Source organism: Athene noctua, chromosome 18, assembly GCF_965140245.1.
Source record: "Athene noctua chromosome 18, bAthNoc1.hap1.1, whole genome shotgun sequence".
In the NCBI taxonomy this organism is placed as follows: domain Eukaryota; kingdom Metazoa; phylum Chordata; class Aves; order Strigiformes; family Strigidae; genus Athene; species Athene noctua.
Window position 1 is genome coordinate 10517150 of NC_134054.1, and position 16798 is coordinate 10533947.

Sequence of the window (16798 nt, forward strand, 5' to 3'; positions counted from 1 at the left end):
AAGAGCACTGTTTTGTTTTGACAATCCTTATTAATTTACAGCTATGCATAAAGGTATTTCTTCTTGCCTGGGAATAACCACTGTTATTAGAGCAGGACTGACAGATCTCAGATTCGCCCTTTAGAATCTACCTGTTGCATACCATTAATAACTACAGTCTTTCTATCTGTCTTATCGTGACTGGCTCACTGAAATCCATAGGTTACAAGTAATGCATTAGAAATCAAAACCTTTAAAAACGATTGTGGGCCATCAGTTTTTGTGATTGCTACACAGAACTGAAGATCGTAACAAAATTTCTGCTAGCTCTAAATCTAGACCCAAATCTGTATGTATGTTCTTCCAGCAAACTGCTTTGAATTAGTTCTTAGGAGAAAAGCTTTTAAGGAGCTGGTGAATGAAAAGAAAGAGATCGCTGAACAGTACAGAAGGACACACAGAAGTGACTGTCTGAAGAACAGGAAAATATTTTGTCCAAGAATACAGTTTGAAACACTACATTCTTCGCATCTCAAAGCTCAATATTCTGTTCATTAACCCATGCTCTTCAGCTAACAATGATGTACAGGATGGTTTTTCACAAAGATGTGAGGGAACAGGACAGTCTTTAAATTACATTCTTAAAGCTCACACTGAAATCAGAATATAAAGTCTGACATTAAGGAGAAAAGCATTCTCCAGATTATGCCTTGACAACGAGTTCTTTTGTCACCATCTCTATGACTGTCTATTTTTTTTACCTGCATGTAAAAGCAAACCTAAGGTGCTGCACCCCTTCTGTGGGAAATGACAGAAGAAGTTTCATTTCCAGCAATTTTGGGAAAAAGTTTTCATTCTAAGTGATCTTAGTGAGGATGCTTACTAAGTATCTTGCTAGGGGCAAGTACAAAAACCATGGGAGCCTATCCCACTGTCACTTAGAACTGACAGCTCCTTTTATTGATCAGAGAGAGCATTAAGAGCTTTATTTAGTCTCTGATCTTAAATGCATGCCACACCCTTTCAACAATTAGTGCCTTTCAATACAATGTGGTTTTGTGGGACCACAGCAAAGGTGCCTTTCAGGAATTTGGGGGAAGAGGAGTACGTGTTCATTCTATAAACATTCCAACCATATTCCAGCTTTCCAAGACCCAGGGAACAAGCAGCATCAGTTACCTGGCCACTGAAAAACCCTGAGAGCTGTCAGCAGGACCTGTTGAAGCCGGCAGGAAATTAAGGTATTAGGCACCCTCAACAAATAACTCCACGACCTTGCTGTAAATAACTGCAGGCAATACAGCTTTACTTCTGAACTACTGGAGAGTCCTATTACTAACTGACCCATTTTTTTTTGCCTGCTTTATGGAGAGTACAAGTATTCAGGCTACCTTTCTTGCCATGAAGGCAGGAAACCCAAACATATTATTGTGGTGATAACCACTGGCTCATTTACTCTGCATACCTAAGATAAGCTTCCATGCTAAATTAAAACAAACCACACATGGCAAGATTTTCATGTTTGTTTAAGTACTGCCTGATAATGAACACTGCCTTGTTTTTTTTTCCCCAGTGAAAATAAAATTTATATGAATTGCCCTTTGTTAAATACCTTGCTGCTTAAGTGCAGTAATAAAATGTTCTCTTCCTGATGAATACTGCTACAGCACTTCGGGTGACCTCCACAACTTCTCAAAGCACATGAACTACAACACATGCTTCACTGTCTGAGAATCAGGGTAAAATGGCACCTGCAAGAACACTGCTTGCAATGCATGCAGCTTCCCACTGGGTAATTCACTGTAACAACAGAAGCATATTGTTGTCAGAGAGAGTGCACCCAACAAATGTGTTTATACACTGGTATTAACGCTGAATTCTGCACTATTAAATCTCTCTGGGGATTTAGCACAGCAAGATGGTTAAGGACTTCCTCAGGCTATTACTTTCCAACACTGTCGCATCTTTGTTGCGTTTCCCACCCACATGGTGACCACCAACAAATACAGTTTTGCAAAAATAAATAAAACCCCTCCAATTACAAATTAATTCAACAATTTATATGTACAGGTCCTTGGTCCACGTACACTTAACTAAGTTAACTCATGAAGCATCTTGTAACAGCGATAACTACCACTCATTTTTTTTTCTATTGACCCTTGTGTGTTGTTCCATGACACAACAATAACTAATGGGCAGTAAGTGCTTTGCAAAAGCAAGTGAACATACCTCATGTATGTAAGATGCAGAATAATACAGTTAGCAACATAGAGAAAAAAAAAAAAAAAAGTAGTCCTATACAACTAGACTATCCAGTCTGGCAGTTCTACTGCACCAACAAAAGTTTTGCAACAATGTTTTTTTGAACAAGGGAAGTTCCTTGAGCAATACACTCTGACCAAGATCCTTTCCATTACCAAAGTCTGTTCACTTCTTCCTCAAAAAACCTCTTGCCACTTACTAAGGCTGGCTGCAAACAAATGTCAGTTATGATACCCTTCTAGGACAGGACTATGTAGTGTATGTTCGTATCAGTAAGCTTCTCTTAACACCGCAGTGGCCTACAGGAACAATAAAGGGGAAGGCTGATAACTTGTTTTTATTCAAGGTGTTCAGGCAAAGGAGAGGTCTAAATTTAAAGAGGAGACGGGAGAGAAAATGTAATCACTGCAATTATCAAGATCGGTCAAGAAAATACTTGCTCACCCCTTTTTACTTCAAGAGGAGATACAAAAGCATTCTCTTCTCATTCACTGAATTAACTTTTTGTCTAGTAGATTTGCATTCAAATACGAACGGGTTCACAAATCAGAACAACTGGTTTGTACCGCAGACATCCAATATGCACAATCCATTTCCTACCATTTCAGCACACCTACTAAACTGACATCAGGTTTAAAAATAGAGGACGGAATGATGCAATCATTGTGACTCCTTTCCATTTGACCGGCTTTCTAATTTATTTCCAGAAGTGAAGAGAAAGTGCTACTATCACTTCTACCATAGATAATCAGTCCCACTAAACCTAATTTGTATTAAATAATGAATTTAATGAAGACAGAAAGAGCTATCTCTGCTTAGTAATTAAAATTATAAAATCAATTCCAGTCACTGAGCAATGTTAAATTTCTTTTCACAAGTGCGGTTCTTTTATTTAAAAAGCTGTGCTGTTCCTAAACATCTATTATAGAAAAAAAAGGCCTGAGGTTTGCATGATATCCATTGCACCAGTGAATGTAGGGTATTCCAGAGATAGAATCATGCAAGCCCTTTGCCACCAGTTCCACCAGCTGACACTCTCATTTGACATCTGTTCTGTTCTATGCTTGTTTATATTGCACTCATTCCCATAAAACATGATACCTATCAATTATATCACAGCTTTAACATTCTGGAAAAAAAAACCAAAACAACACAAAAACCAAAACATTAACCTGGAAAAAATCTGCAAGTGAACATACGAAGATGAACACGACTCCAAGAAACACTGTAGCTTAATTTTGGAGCAAGAGCAAAATTAAGAAAGAAAAGCAAGTATTTACCAGGCCCTACAACAGTCTGAATTATCAATTGATTTGACTTATTTCTGTTACTGAGTAGAGGGCATCAGGACACCTCCTGCTCACCTTCTTTTAAAGTCCACTTGATTGCTCCTGTCCTCTTGCTGACAGCATGCAAACTTCCATCAAGGGTTGAAACAAACAACAGTGTTTCTGGCACAGTTACTGAGCTGGTGTTCTGGAAAAGAAAAACCCATACGCTGAATGTAATTTACTACAGGGTTTACTTGTAACTGTCATTGTCTAGAACATCACTTCTTTTCAAATCACACACACCGGACAACTTTCTTGTCCCTTTGAATTAACTGATTATAATTTTTTTTTTTTTTTTCCTGTCAACATTATGGAAGTGATTACTGTGCTAAGTTCCCCTGAAGACAAACTAGGGGATGCTTTAACATAACCTCAGTTTTCCATTTCATATTAAAATATTCTTGTACTAGAGTTAGGAGAAACCAGAGATAGGGCTGATCTAGGAAAGAACTGATACTAAGACTATGTACTAAATCAGTTAGAGTAAGGAACTTCAAAGCAGCTCAGAGAACCTAAGTGTTAATGTCAAAATCATGCTACTACCAAGTAAATAGAACATACTTTTGCCAAGGTTTAGTCCCCTAGAGATGAAAAGACACCGGTTGGGTAGAACATGGACAAATAAAACTGAAAGGTGATCAATATTCTGTGAGGCTGACTGCGGCTGAGAGACAGGATGGAGCTGCAGGCATGTAGGCTGTCTCTGAGAAAGGGCAGAATATTTAGGATAGATGCAGCTTAAAGGCTGGAGGAGATCCATATTGTTAAGCCCCTTAATTGTGTTTTTATACCTCATGTCTCCGGATCCTGTATTTCTGCAGTAGACAGTATGTAACACTGTTTAAGAAAGTCCATACGTATTAACACATCCACAGACATCTCCAAAGCAGTTAGCTGCAGGATTCAAACCTCCCTTTGACAGACTAATCATTCTGCCACTGGAGACATGTCACTCTGTATTTACACATATGGGCACAGAGCTCTTGGGTGCCTGCTGTCATTCCTAGAGCCAAGTAGCTTTTGAGCCTGGCTTTTGCAGAACATGTAATTTTATTTAAAGGGCATCACACAAACATCAAAAACTCAGAGCTCTATAGTTATTGCAGGCTAAGCTCTATAGTTATGAGGCTAAGACCAAGGTGTTTCACTGCACAAAGCAGAAAAAACATGTTAATTTAATGTCTACTCTTTCTGCCTAAACATGATCCCACACACCCTAAGACTGACCTATATCCCTTTACCAAGTCTCAAGTTATTGCTCAAGTAACTTGTCATCTGTAACTATCTGCACTGCTCATCTGTGTGCCACCTGCCACGTTTAAGAAGTTTCACAGTTAAATATAACCACAGTACATGAAATGAAAGTGTATGCATTTTATATAATTAATCATGTCTTCAATGACTTAAATTGTAAAAAACAATTATTAGTCATGTTAGAATTATTGCAAAGCAAAATATGCAATTGCCAAATTAAAATGCATGGATATAGGAGTAGCTTTCTTTGGAAAACTATACATTTTTAATGCAACTCGGCTAAACCAATTAGACTTTCAGGTAAAGAATAAAGCTAAGAGGATAATATTATAAAGTAATAACTAGCCATCTTTCAGGTCACGCTTACAAATATTATACATCCTTCTTTCCAGTCATAACGAAAACAGCTGGAGGACACAATTGTAAAACACACAGTGCAGAAAAAAATGAAAAGCACAAATCAACAATACACAAACCATAGATCAGAAATAAATGCTGGAAGGTCAGAAAAAATAAAAGATGTATCTTAGCACATAAATACAATTTTCATTATCTGATGTAGTTAAACTATGTAGGCTGCACAGACATCTACAATAAAATATTTACAGCTGCATCTGGAATCAAACTTTGCAACGTTTCTTCAAACATGGACCCTGAATACAGCTCTGAAAAATATAAAATGGCCTATAAAATATGTAGCTTGAGATGTTCCTAATCAGAACTGAACTTAAGTCACTTTCCAGCCTAATGACCTGATTTGTACGTAAGAGCAAAGAGAGGCTGTATTGTAGAGTTAGAGATTGTAGAGTTACAAAAGTCATTCTTTTGTACTATGACTTTCATTAAATCAAACTATTGTGGCCACTGTATCAAAGTAATTCGTGAAAATTTTGCCCTTTGGGTCTTTTTCTATACGAACTCCCAAAACAACTTAGGACGGAGTAGTTGATTTACAATCGTCTAAGTCCAGTCTTCCCATCTTCCTTAAAATAACCATTTAACAAGCCAGATCCACTGATTCTGTGTCCAGAAGGGGAAGACACAATCCACACTCCATTATTTGGGGCTGGAAGCCATCTAACTGTGACACTGAATCTGTCTCCCCAGGAAGATTTACTATTTTAAATCTGTCATTGCCTAGCTGCCTGCACAAAGCTATCCTTGAACAAAAATAGAAGAAGGGAGGCTTTTGGCTGCGTTCTAGCTATCTTTATAGCTGCTTTTATGCAAAAGGTATGGCTTCTTTGTAAACAAAGACTGCTTCCTGTACAAGGTTGTAATAATCTAAGAATTACAGTAACTAATCTTCCTAACCTGGGACACTAATGAGCAAGTGGGGCACTAACTGAGCAATGGCAGCACTCCTCACTTCTAAGATGTCTTGCATCAGACTGAAAAATTCCCTCACTCTTATCATCGGTGTGAGACAACAAACGACAGTGGTGCAAATGTGGTTTTAATATGAGTATTTTGTGAGTGGGTTGTGATGAGGCCCCCAAAAGATATTGGTTTGAGGAATACCAGGAGGCTGAAAAAAGCTCCACTTGAAAAGGTTTCTTTCCCTTTGGAGGCCAAAGTGCTGTGGAGACTTGCAGATTGGACTGATTTCACTGTGTGTACATCTCAGTTCAGTAGGGTACCAGCAGTAGGAACAACTGTTAGGAAATCCTCCGTATCTTAGAACATTTTCCCCATAGAGTTATTTCAGGTGACTTCTAGAACTCATTTTGTATAGGGGTTTGATCTTGAGATGTACCCACCAGGAGTCACCCTCAGAAACACGTACAGCCACATACTAGCCCAGAGATGCACTTGCAGTCATTACTGACCATTCTGGTTTCAAGCTACTAAGAAAAGGCAAACATTTAAAAATTTACAGGGATCAGCGTTGTGATAAAAACAAGAAGCAATGGACAGTGGTCAAAATTTATTCCAAATTAACCTTTGTGCAGTAACATTTTGCACTCACACATTAATTTTCACTTGAAGATCTCAACACTTTTTTTTTTTTTTTAAAAAAAAAGCAACCCAAACAATTCTAGTTAACAGTGATTCATGATAGGTAAGGAATTTCTTCCTTCTATACACAAAAATGTTGAAAAGCCAGTTTGTTTCTAAGCTAATATATACTTAAAGCACCCCCCCCCCCCAAAAAAAAATTCCAGGTTTTTGTTTTAGACCTGATGTAACAGTTATTTAATTTATTTAAGTATTACCTGATAAGCTTTGTAATAAATGAAATAACTTGAAAGCTTCAGTTGCATAAAGCTGTCTGCAGGGCTTACAAAACAGAAACAAAACAAAAAACATGAACCAATGAATATTCCAGCTCTGAACTTCAACTAATTGCACAAACAAACCGTGCCCATCAGGTTAACTGCATTTAATTAACTGTCATTCTCAACTGCCAGATGTTGCCCTACATCAGAGAGCAGGTAGCTGTTTAAAGTGCATACTACATATCTGTGTGAGTTCAAAGACGAAATCACAATGAGAACTGCAAAATTTGAACAACTTCTTATACTGTTTTTTACTCAGACCTTTGATAGAACACATTGGAGCTTTCTCATAGCAAACAAACGTGTATTTTCACTGCAGCTGTATTCACAAAATTTCCCTGTTCCAAAGAATTTAATTCTTCTTCCAGCTGATGCATAGATAAGGCAGAAAACATTGTTAGGCAGCATGACAATACAACATGATATATGGTATAAATCCTGTACGCTTTACACCTCAGGGAACACAAGAAATACCTGTTTCTTCATGAAGACCTATCTACCCTAAACCAGCTCCATTAACAAAAACATCTAATTTAAAAGACTGGAATGACTCTGCTCTTCTATCAAAAAAATTACACCAAAACCATCCACTATCCAAACTGATCATTTTAGTTAACAAATACCCTGAAATTGCATCTAGAGGGAAACACACAAAGTTGAGCAAGAACATACAGGTGTTAAAGGCAGGAAATGAAAATTATTGAAGTTCCCCTAAATTGCAGGTGGGAATTTTGACACCCAGAATGCAACGAGGAATGTTGAAGTTTAGTTTCAAATAAAATACAACATATAGCAAATCCAGGACATCTTCCATTTATACAGACTAAGATTGTTTTTCTAGGCTATTTTTTTTACAGTGTGCACCAGTTTTTCTTATTTTTTATCTTCTTATCTTACAGAATCAGTATATTCTCCACAAAGCATGTTTTCTTCCTGTCTTCTTACTGTAAAGTGAATAAAACATGTATCATCTTCACAAAAATGTGCTTCTAAAACAACCACCATGCCTATGGGTGGGTATCAAATATCAGTAACGTATAGTACATGGAACATTACTTGTTGTCGATCTGTAGATGTAACATTTGCCTATTTAACATTTGAATATCTATTTGTTGTGACATCGAGGCTATAGAAATCATGGCATTAAACGTGAGCTCTGAAACTCTCATCAAAACATCAGTAACCAACACTGTCTTCCAGATCACTGACATTTTAGAAGGCTGCTAAGTACTTGGGACCAAACAGAAAGTACTAACGTGCAACAAGTTCCTCTGCACATTCTGCAGTCACAGGAATATGACTTCTCCGCACATCTACCCTCCAGATCACTTACAGGCTGAACCATAGAGAAAGAAAACCAAAGCTGAAGAAGCTATTCACACAAGTTTCTGCTGAAAACCAGAACACCACCTGAATGTTGCCCACAAGCAGAATGACCTAGAAACTTCTCAGATATGACTAAGATCATGAAATTACCACAGCTTTTTTTTAAGCTTTTCTGTGTAGTGTCCTTGGTCTGGGGGGAAAGTGCCACTCCCAGCTACCATTCTTCTGGTTAACAGGGAGATGTGAACTCTTCCTGGGACAGCAAGTGCTTACGGCATTCGCAAGCATCACGGGCATGGAGGGAATGGTACTCTGGAAGAGGTCATTCAGTCTGTCGAGCCAGAGGAATCACCTTCTCTTCAGAGAGCTCTGGGCCCCGGTTCTGCTTCACTGCCCAAGGATTTCCCTGGGAGTGAAATCAGCACAGAGGCAACACCGATTTCACTGACAAAAGGATCCTGCCACATACATGCATCTTCTTCCCTCAAAATCGTGTTAGGCAGCATCACGGCTCCTGCTAAGCTTATGTTCTCACTCTGACTGGCTTTGTCTTAATACCACTCCTTTCTAATACTTTCCTTCACCTCTCCTATAAGCCCATGTTTAAGTTTCGTTGCTTTTGAAGGGTGTTCTTATATTTAGCCATCAAAGTCTCATTGATGTGGTCATTGCAACCCTGTGTGTCAAAGATGCCATCTTCTTTGGGTGAAAGACTGAATATAGGGCAAATTTCATTAGCTCTTCTTTTACTTCTAAACTTGTATTTGCACGTAGATAAAACACCTAAAATACCATCTACTAAAAATCTTCCATTCATTCATACTTTTCAAAGCATACAGTATCATGCAGTTGTGATTAACCAGCTGAGTAACACACTGACACTGCTGAAATCTGTGACCTAAATTTAAAAAAACCAAACAGATGAGTCCATAGACGCTGCAATGCAGTATCACTAATTTGTTTTGAACACCTACAGTAGTCACTTGGAGAAAAGGCTAGGAAGTTAGTATAATAGTATGGAAACAAGGTTTCGTTCTTCCAAATTGCACAGAACAACAGGCATAAAAATGAGCAGATTAAATAATGACCTGTGCTCCACCCAGTCTCAGAAATAAAAAACACTTTCTCTTGATTTTATTAGTGACTTTTAACAGTGGTTAGAGACTGCAGTATCAAAGTTGCAAATATTCAATAGACTTTATTTTGAACACAAAGCTTTAGAATTAATTGATCGATGGATTAATTAGAGCCTGGAATTAGCACTGCTATGAAAAGCTATGAAAATTATAAATACCTGTATGTACAAGCCAAACTTGTTTTCATTTTTGCATGAAGTATGTAAGAGGATTCTCCACCACAAAATAATCTCTTGAGATAAACCCTTTATAAATACTGGTATACACTGACATTGTCCTCCCTGCTGGGGTGGGGTCTCAACTGTTGTGATGCAATGCAAATTCTTGAAACAGATTTTTATTTCATACTGCAATTTTCTTTCAGAGGCGATACAACTGAATACAAAAAAAAAAAAATGCTAGGACTTAAAAGAGCTAAGCAAAAATAATTTAGTGAACAGAGAAAATGAGACAGAAGGAAAACCTGGTTTGGGTCGTCTTCTATTTTATCTGAAACCGCAATAATGTCTGTTTTAACAACTACCTTCTTTGGAATTCAGTGAGAGCTTCTACTGCCTTGACAGTCTGTACTCATAATAATCTTCCACATCCTTCCACACAAATTGAAGGATTTAGAGTATTTTGAAATTACTTGGGGACTTCTCTAGAATTAATTTTTTAATCATTTAATTCAAAATACAAATTTTCAAGCTCTCACGAGTTCAGCTTTGACAAATGCTCTGAAGTGCTGACTGCTAATAATCAATAACAGCCTAAAATTTGGGACTAAATAGAAAATAGCATTTTTAAGCTAGAATAGAAATATACTACCAATAGAAATTGCATTTTATAAATAGAAATGCACTATAAATACTAGTTAACTCTCACATTAACAGTTTTCTCCTCAGTCCAGATCTACCACATCTTTAGATAAAATGTTTTAGAAATCGAAGTAAGAAAACAACCCAAAACAACTCTGAAGGACCCATGGAGTCAAACCAAGGTCAGTGAAAGCTGTAGAACAAGTTCTGGTGTGTTTGTATACGTCTGTGACACAGTTCAGTGTCAAAGATGGTATCTTCATCCACTGCAACACTTCAAATTTTTTTTAAGGGTTAGCAGAGCAATACCCTGTTTTTATTGTGTTAGAAGAAAACAGATCCCCACAGGAATAATTTTTTCCATTAATTTATCTGCTTAAAAACAGTACTTTTGAAATGCAGGTCACCAAGTATGCACAAATCCCACTGAAGTCAGAGGAAACAGCAGACAGAAAGCAAACCAGGCCACTCAGTTCCTTGAGGTTATCGTTCTGTAACCTAGAAATATGTTTTGCTGTGGGGGTGATAGTACAAGAGGTTCTTCAAGTATGAATAAAGAAATGGAAAACACTTCATAGTGACACTGGATGTGTGATGGTGTGTTGCTGACTCTAAGAAGTGTTACTGATTTCATAGAAATAATTAAGTGCCACATGCAACTAGGTAATAATCTTTTCTGAGCTTTAAGTAGGAATATATATGCACTAAAAGTTAATTTGAATGGATGATAAAGGATGGATGGTTTGCTAACTATAATTTACATCCTCATAATTTATTTGGTAATGCCTGGCTTACCAAACAAAAAAGTTGACAAGATAAATAATCACTCAAGGAAAAAAAAAAATCTATATTCCTCACTCCGCAACTAGCTTAATATGCAGGATGTATATTTGCATTTTACTAAAAAAGTATTAAAAAACAACTTCAGCATTAACAGCAGCAGACACTTTCCTCACAATAAGAAAAGGCCTATACCATAATTTATGCTACTTAACCACAATCAGTAAACCAATAAGGACGCAAAGCAAAATATTTTTAGACATTAGCACACGCTGCAAGCATCTGGCATATTCATCACAGATAGCCTATGATTCATTACCCTGGTTTTGATAGCTATCCTCTAATTACATTGCCAGGCTAGAGGCTAAAACTCACTATGCATAATAAAACCATGCCATGAAGAAACTCTCTGTGAAATTCAGTAAACTATTGGGGGGAATTTTTCAGTATAACTAATAACTAAGTTAACATATGAAAGCGAGCTGACAAAAAATGTATCTTCTTTAGAAAATTAAATCAAATTACAGATCTTTTAATCTTAAACTAAATTCCTACATCTTTGTTAGCTATTTCTCACCAACACTGTAACCCTGTTCCACTGACTTTTCATTCATATTCCCATTCATACTGCAATTAAAAAACCTGAAACCTACGGGAGGCCCACTCCAACTATCCTCTGACTTGACTGAGCTTTGCGTGGTGCTCCACACCATAAACTTCCAGCTAAGTTTTCAGACTTGATTCTCTCTGTAAAACCAGAATTTATTCAATATTCACAAGAACACCAGCAATGAAAATGAGTAGGACAGAGTTTGAATTTACACTCCAGGACAAAGATGTCCATGACAATTTTACGTGTGCAAGACAAGTTTGCATCCACCCCCCAAACCCTAAACTACTACTTTTTTTGAGTGACCAAGGAGGTCTGCAACTCAAATAAAACACAGAAATATTAGTTAACATAGTGACTGAAGATGTCCCCTTTAAAACCTTCTGCTGTCTCTCACAGAGGTTTTCATGGCTAGCAGTGAACTGGCCAAACACCTCATGCTGAGATAAAGAACACATTAGGAGAGAAGACATCTGGCTAGGGCTGGGGTTTTCCCATGTCAGGTGCAGCCCACATGTGCCGCCTGCACACACAGCCTAACAGCACCAAGAACAGTCCCGTGGGCTGCGGGAGGGAACGATCCGTGTTCCAAATCCCAGCCGGGTGGTTAATTTTGAGTTGCACTTGACTCCATGTTAAAAGAGAAACGGGCAAAGTTTAGAACATCCCTGGCTCACAAAACTAAGGTTTTTTTTCAACCTCAAGAGACCTGTAAGTCATTACTGTGTAGTATTTATGGTGACTGCTTATTTACTGACAGCTCTACTGCATTTTTCATTGCTGTATCTGAGATGTCACCCTTTTATAATGTGTTCCCATACATGGCTAGGACAATTCCAAGAGCCATACACTGTGTCACCTAAATAACACAAGACAGCATTTCATCTTATAAAGAAAAGACAGGAAAAGAAGCCCTTGTATGAACATACAACATAAACTGTAGGAAAATAATATTAAAGTTGGGGTACAAAGTAACAGTACATTTGTCAGAAAAAGAAAACACAGAGCAGCAAATCACCAGTACTCTTAAAAGAAATCTATTGAAAACACAATCACATGTTGTGTGAATGATCAATGAAAACGCAATCTCATGTGAATGATTCTCATGCGAATCAGTCAATGAAAACGCAATCTCATGTTCTTCATGTCACCTCAATATCAAGAATTGTATGCCAGTCTTTTTCATGGAAATTTATTCCTCAAGTGACATTAATAGTTCTACATAAGCCTTCCCAGTTAAATGGGTTAATCACAGGTGAGATGACTGGGGTAGAGTTCACAGATATGAAAACTAGTTCTGAAAAGGGACTGAAGTATGTAATAGATTTTAACTTGGAAGTCATGGTGGGGATTACAGCTGGCAGAGCAAAAGACTAGAGAGGGAGCTGAGAAATGGAAAACCTGCGATCAGGTAGTGATCTGAGGTAAGCTGTCAGGGCAGAGAGACCAAGATGAGAGACAATCCAGGGGAAAAAAAAGGGGGCTGAATTCTACTGGGGCCCAAGCCCGGGTTTTTGTGACTATGCAAGTAAAATTATACAAAATTTAGTAATAATCTGTTGTTTCAAATAGTATTTTTGGTATTTAAAAATACTTCTTAGTATCCTTATTGAGTACTATTTTAAAATTTTGTAAGTTTGCAAATCAGTGTTTTCCTTGCAAAATCTGAACTGCAAACCTGTCAAGACCCTGAAGATATCTCAGTCCAACCTTACAGTCCAGACCAAGGCAAAGACATTAACACCATAAAGATTTTAAAGCAATTTTTGCTGACCGCCTGTGTTTAATTTTTTCCAGTTTCGTAACGAAGGAACAACACTAGGTACGTTATACAACTTCACTACTAAATGTGTTTACTTTTAAAGAAGGGCAATGGAGCTATTATATCCCAGGTAAAAAAGCCTTCAGCTTTGCTTAACCTGAACTATAACCTCATCTATTACACCAGCATTTTCAGGTAACAATGAACAATCCATCAAACAACATAACCTAAAACTTTCCTCTGTCACACTCAGTATAATGGAAACAGCAAACGCCAGCTGGCCTTTTCATTGTCTCCTGATCCTGAGAATTTACAAAGGAAAGCACCTTTCAGAATGTTTGAATACTTAAGTTTTTCATCTCAGTGTACACACAGTAGACGGCACCCATTTTAAAGTACGCTGTTTAAAATTATTACCTCCGTACAAATAACCTGCTCCGCATTCCATCTGCTCTCACCAGTTTCACTATTCCCTGTGCTTTTATTACCCCACGCCGTACCTTATAACCAGCCTCTTAAGAGGTTGTGTAGAGGCAGCGACTTGTGCACTTCGACTTTCACCTTTGAATTCAGAACTGTAGTCTCTTTTGGATACCAACCTACTCGATGGACACTTAGTGCACATTGCTGTCTCCGCTCTGAAACAGAAGGATCGAAATGCCGTAAGACGGTCAGCAGGGCAGGCAGCGAGCCATGGCTGTTTGGATACCAACACACATACACCGGGGTTTTATCGGAAAGCAAAGAATCCTCCTCACTTATGATGTAATGAGGGGACAGAGCAAAGATCCAGCATGTCTCAGAAACTCCTCTAAACACCTACACACTTTCAGCTTCCAAAAGTTTCTTTGTCCTACTTTTATCAACCACTTTCTGGGAAGTTAACTCTATTTTCTATTTCGAGGGTTAGCGCTCACGCTACATGTTGGGGTACGCGTTCCGTGGAACAGGCAGAGGGTTGGCCCGGACCGGGCTGGCACCCCGCAGCCCCCCACCCCGGCGCACCCCGCGCTAACGGCAGGAAAACGGGCAGCGCGCTGGCTTCGCAAACCGCCGATGCGCACCGACGGCAGAGCGCCGGCAGGAGCCCACCGGGCCGTTCCTACAGCCCGCGACTCCCCTCCCCGCGCGCGGGGGGCCCGGCCTGCGCGGGGGGCGGCCTCCGCCGGCCCTGCCCGGCTCGGCCGTCCCCGCGCCCCGAGCGACCCGCGGCCGGGCGCACCGCGGCGGCTGCACCGCGGCCGCCGGCGCCCCAGGCCCAGCGGGCAGGCTCGGCCCGGGCCGCGCCTCGCTTACCCCGGGCCTCGGCGAGAGCAGCACCAGCAGCGCGCCCAGGCGGAGGAGAAGCAGGAACGGCGGGGGGCGGCGCGGCTCCATGGCTGCCACCCGCGGGGGCGCGCAGCCCGCTCCCCCCGCGCCGCGCAGCCTGCGCCCGCCGCGTGTCCGGCGCCACCCGCGCGGCGGGGCGGGGCGCGGCGGGGCCGCCCGCGGTGACGTCGGTGGCCCGGCCCGGCCCGGCGCAGGTACTGCCCGTGCGACCCCCCCCAGCCTCCCGGCGGTGCCTTCGGGCTCCCCGGGGAGCTGCGGCCAGCGGGGCCTCGCGGCTTCGTTCCGCTGCCGGAGCCGCCCGCTCTGTGCCAAGCCCCGACCAAACTGCCGCCGGCCCGGGGGGGAGCGGCGGGGGGGGGGCGATGACAGCTGGCTGGCTGCCGCTGGTTGTTTGGGGGGTTTAAAACACCTTGTGGGTAAATTCGGGCTCGACGAATTGCCGCCCTCCCCCAGCTATCGATTTTTCGCTTTCAAAGCAGATCGGGTCAAATTTATTTGGCACGGCTCCTGTTTTGACAAAGTCACTGTTGACCCTGGTGTGCCTTGCAAATGCCTTAAATAAATGCAAAAACAAGTAACGTGCCTCTCTGAACCAAAAACCAGGTCCAAACTCCTCGGAACTGATAAAAATAAACACAAAAATTACTGAACCAAATCGAAGCAGCTTTAGAAACACTGTTTGGTAAAGGCTTAGCTTTCAGGTGCCTATTTATATAACAAAGCCACTTTGTCCTTGCTACATATTGTTTGCTTTTTAATACTGATACCACTAATGGAGCCGCAGAGCACACCGAGTGCTAAATGTGCAGCCTGCACGGAACAGATCAGCTCTGGCAGCTCCCTCTTAATGTGTGCCTTTGGTTATACGGGCAGGAGGCATAATTAATGATCTAACCTGCAAGTATGAATACATAAAAACATCCTGGAGGTACAAACCACACAGATTTCAGTTCCCCGGTACTGACAGATGGGTTTCTTTATGGAGGACTGGGATTTGCAGCATTTGAGAACAAGCAGGCCAGCTAACACGCTGCATTACGCGTGCCATGGTAACAGCACGGACAAGGCACACATCTAGACCTCTACCACACGACGGAAAGTCCTCATAACCATGCACAGCGGCGGTCAACGCGGGCAGCTGTGCCTCTGTGGAAAGCACACGCGTGTTGTGCGAGATCCGAGGCCCGCGGTGTTAGCGCTCTCGCCGCGCTGCCTTCGCTCAGCTCCCGGCTTCGGGCTCGGCCGGTACCGCAGGATGGCAGCATTTCCCTGCTCGCCGGCCTCCACCTTCCCCGGGAAAAAAAAAAAAACTCGTAGCTGCCGGCCCGGCCCTCAACTCTGAAAATTGGTACCATTACCTCTCGAGCTGAATTTCATGCCGCGCTACGTTAAGGAAGTTTTTCAGCTGCGCAAACACTGCGAGCGCCACATCGAACCGTAGTTATTTAACGGGAGTGCCTCCCAACGGCCTCACGGGAGGTAGGAGAAACGTCAAAACCAAGGCGAGAGGAGCGGTACCGCGGGCCCTCCCGCTCCCCTCGCACCTCTGCCCAGAAACTGCGGAACCGCCTCTGAGGTCCGAGCGGGGCCTAAGCTTTTACATTTTTAATATTAAGCCCTATTTTTTAATCAAAGATCAACGCGATAGAGAAAACTACTAAAGGAAAGAGCACTATTGTTTCTGAAAAGGCGAATAAAGCCACACCAACGCGGGGGGGGGGGGGAGCACCCCCAGAGCCCCCTCAGCCTCTTCCCGCCTCCGCGCGCAACCGCACCCGGATGAGCACGTGCCCCCCGGATTTGAATCCTATTGGGCGAAACACTGAGGGGCGGGGCGCCGGTTGTCTATAAAAGGGAGCTCCGCGGAGCCTCGGCCTTTCTGTCGGCGCGGCGGGCGGAGGTGAGCGCTGGGCTGGCGGCGGGGGGCGGGCGGGCAGGCCGGGCCGGGCC

At 41.4% G+C, this 16798-nt stretch overlaps 1 protein-coding gene across 2 annotated transcripts in view; it reads right to left on the reverse strand.

Annotated features, from left to right (window-relative positions):
* The window catches only part of ERN1 (endoplasmic reticulum to nucleus signaling 1), a 38979-nt gene extending 24017 nt beyond the window's left edge, over positions 1 to 14962 (reverse strand). For both annotated transcript variants that reach the window (XM_074921912.1, XM_074921911.1), the window contains exons 1-2: positions 14816 to 14962; positions 3606 to 3717 (exon numbers count right to left, since the gene is read on the reverse strand). In XM_074921912.1, the coding sequence (XP_074778013.1) occupies positions 3606 to 3717; positions 14816 to 14896 (193 nt within the window). In that variant the 5' untranslated portion in view covers positions 14897 to 14962. The remainder of the gene's footprint in view (positions 1 to 3605; positions 3718 to 14815) is intronic.
* Positions 14963 to 16798: the final 1836 nt, after the last annotated feature.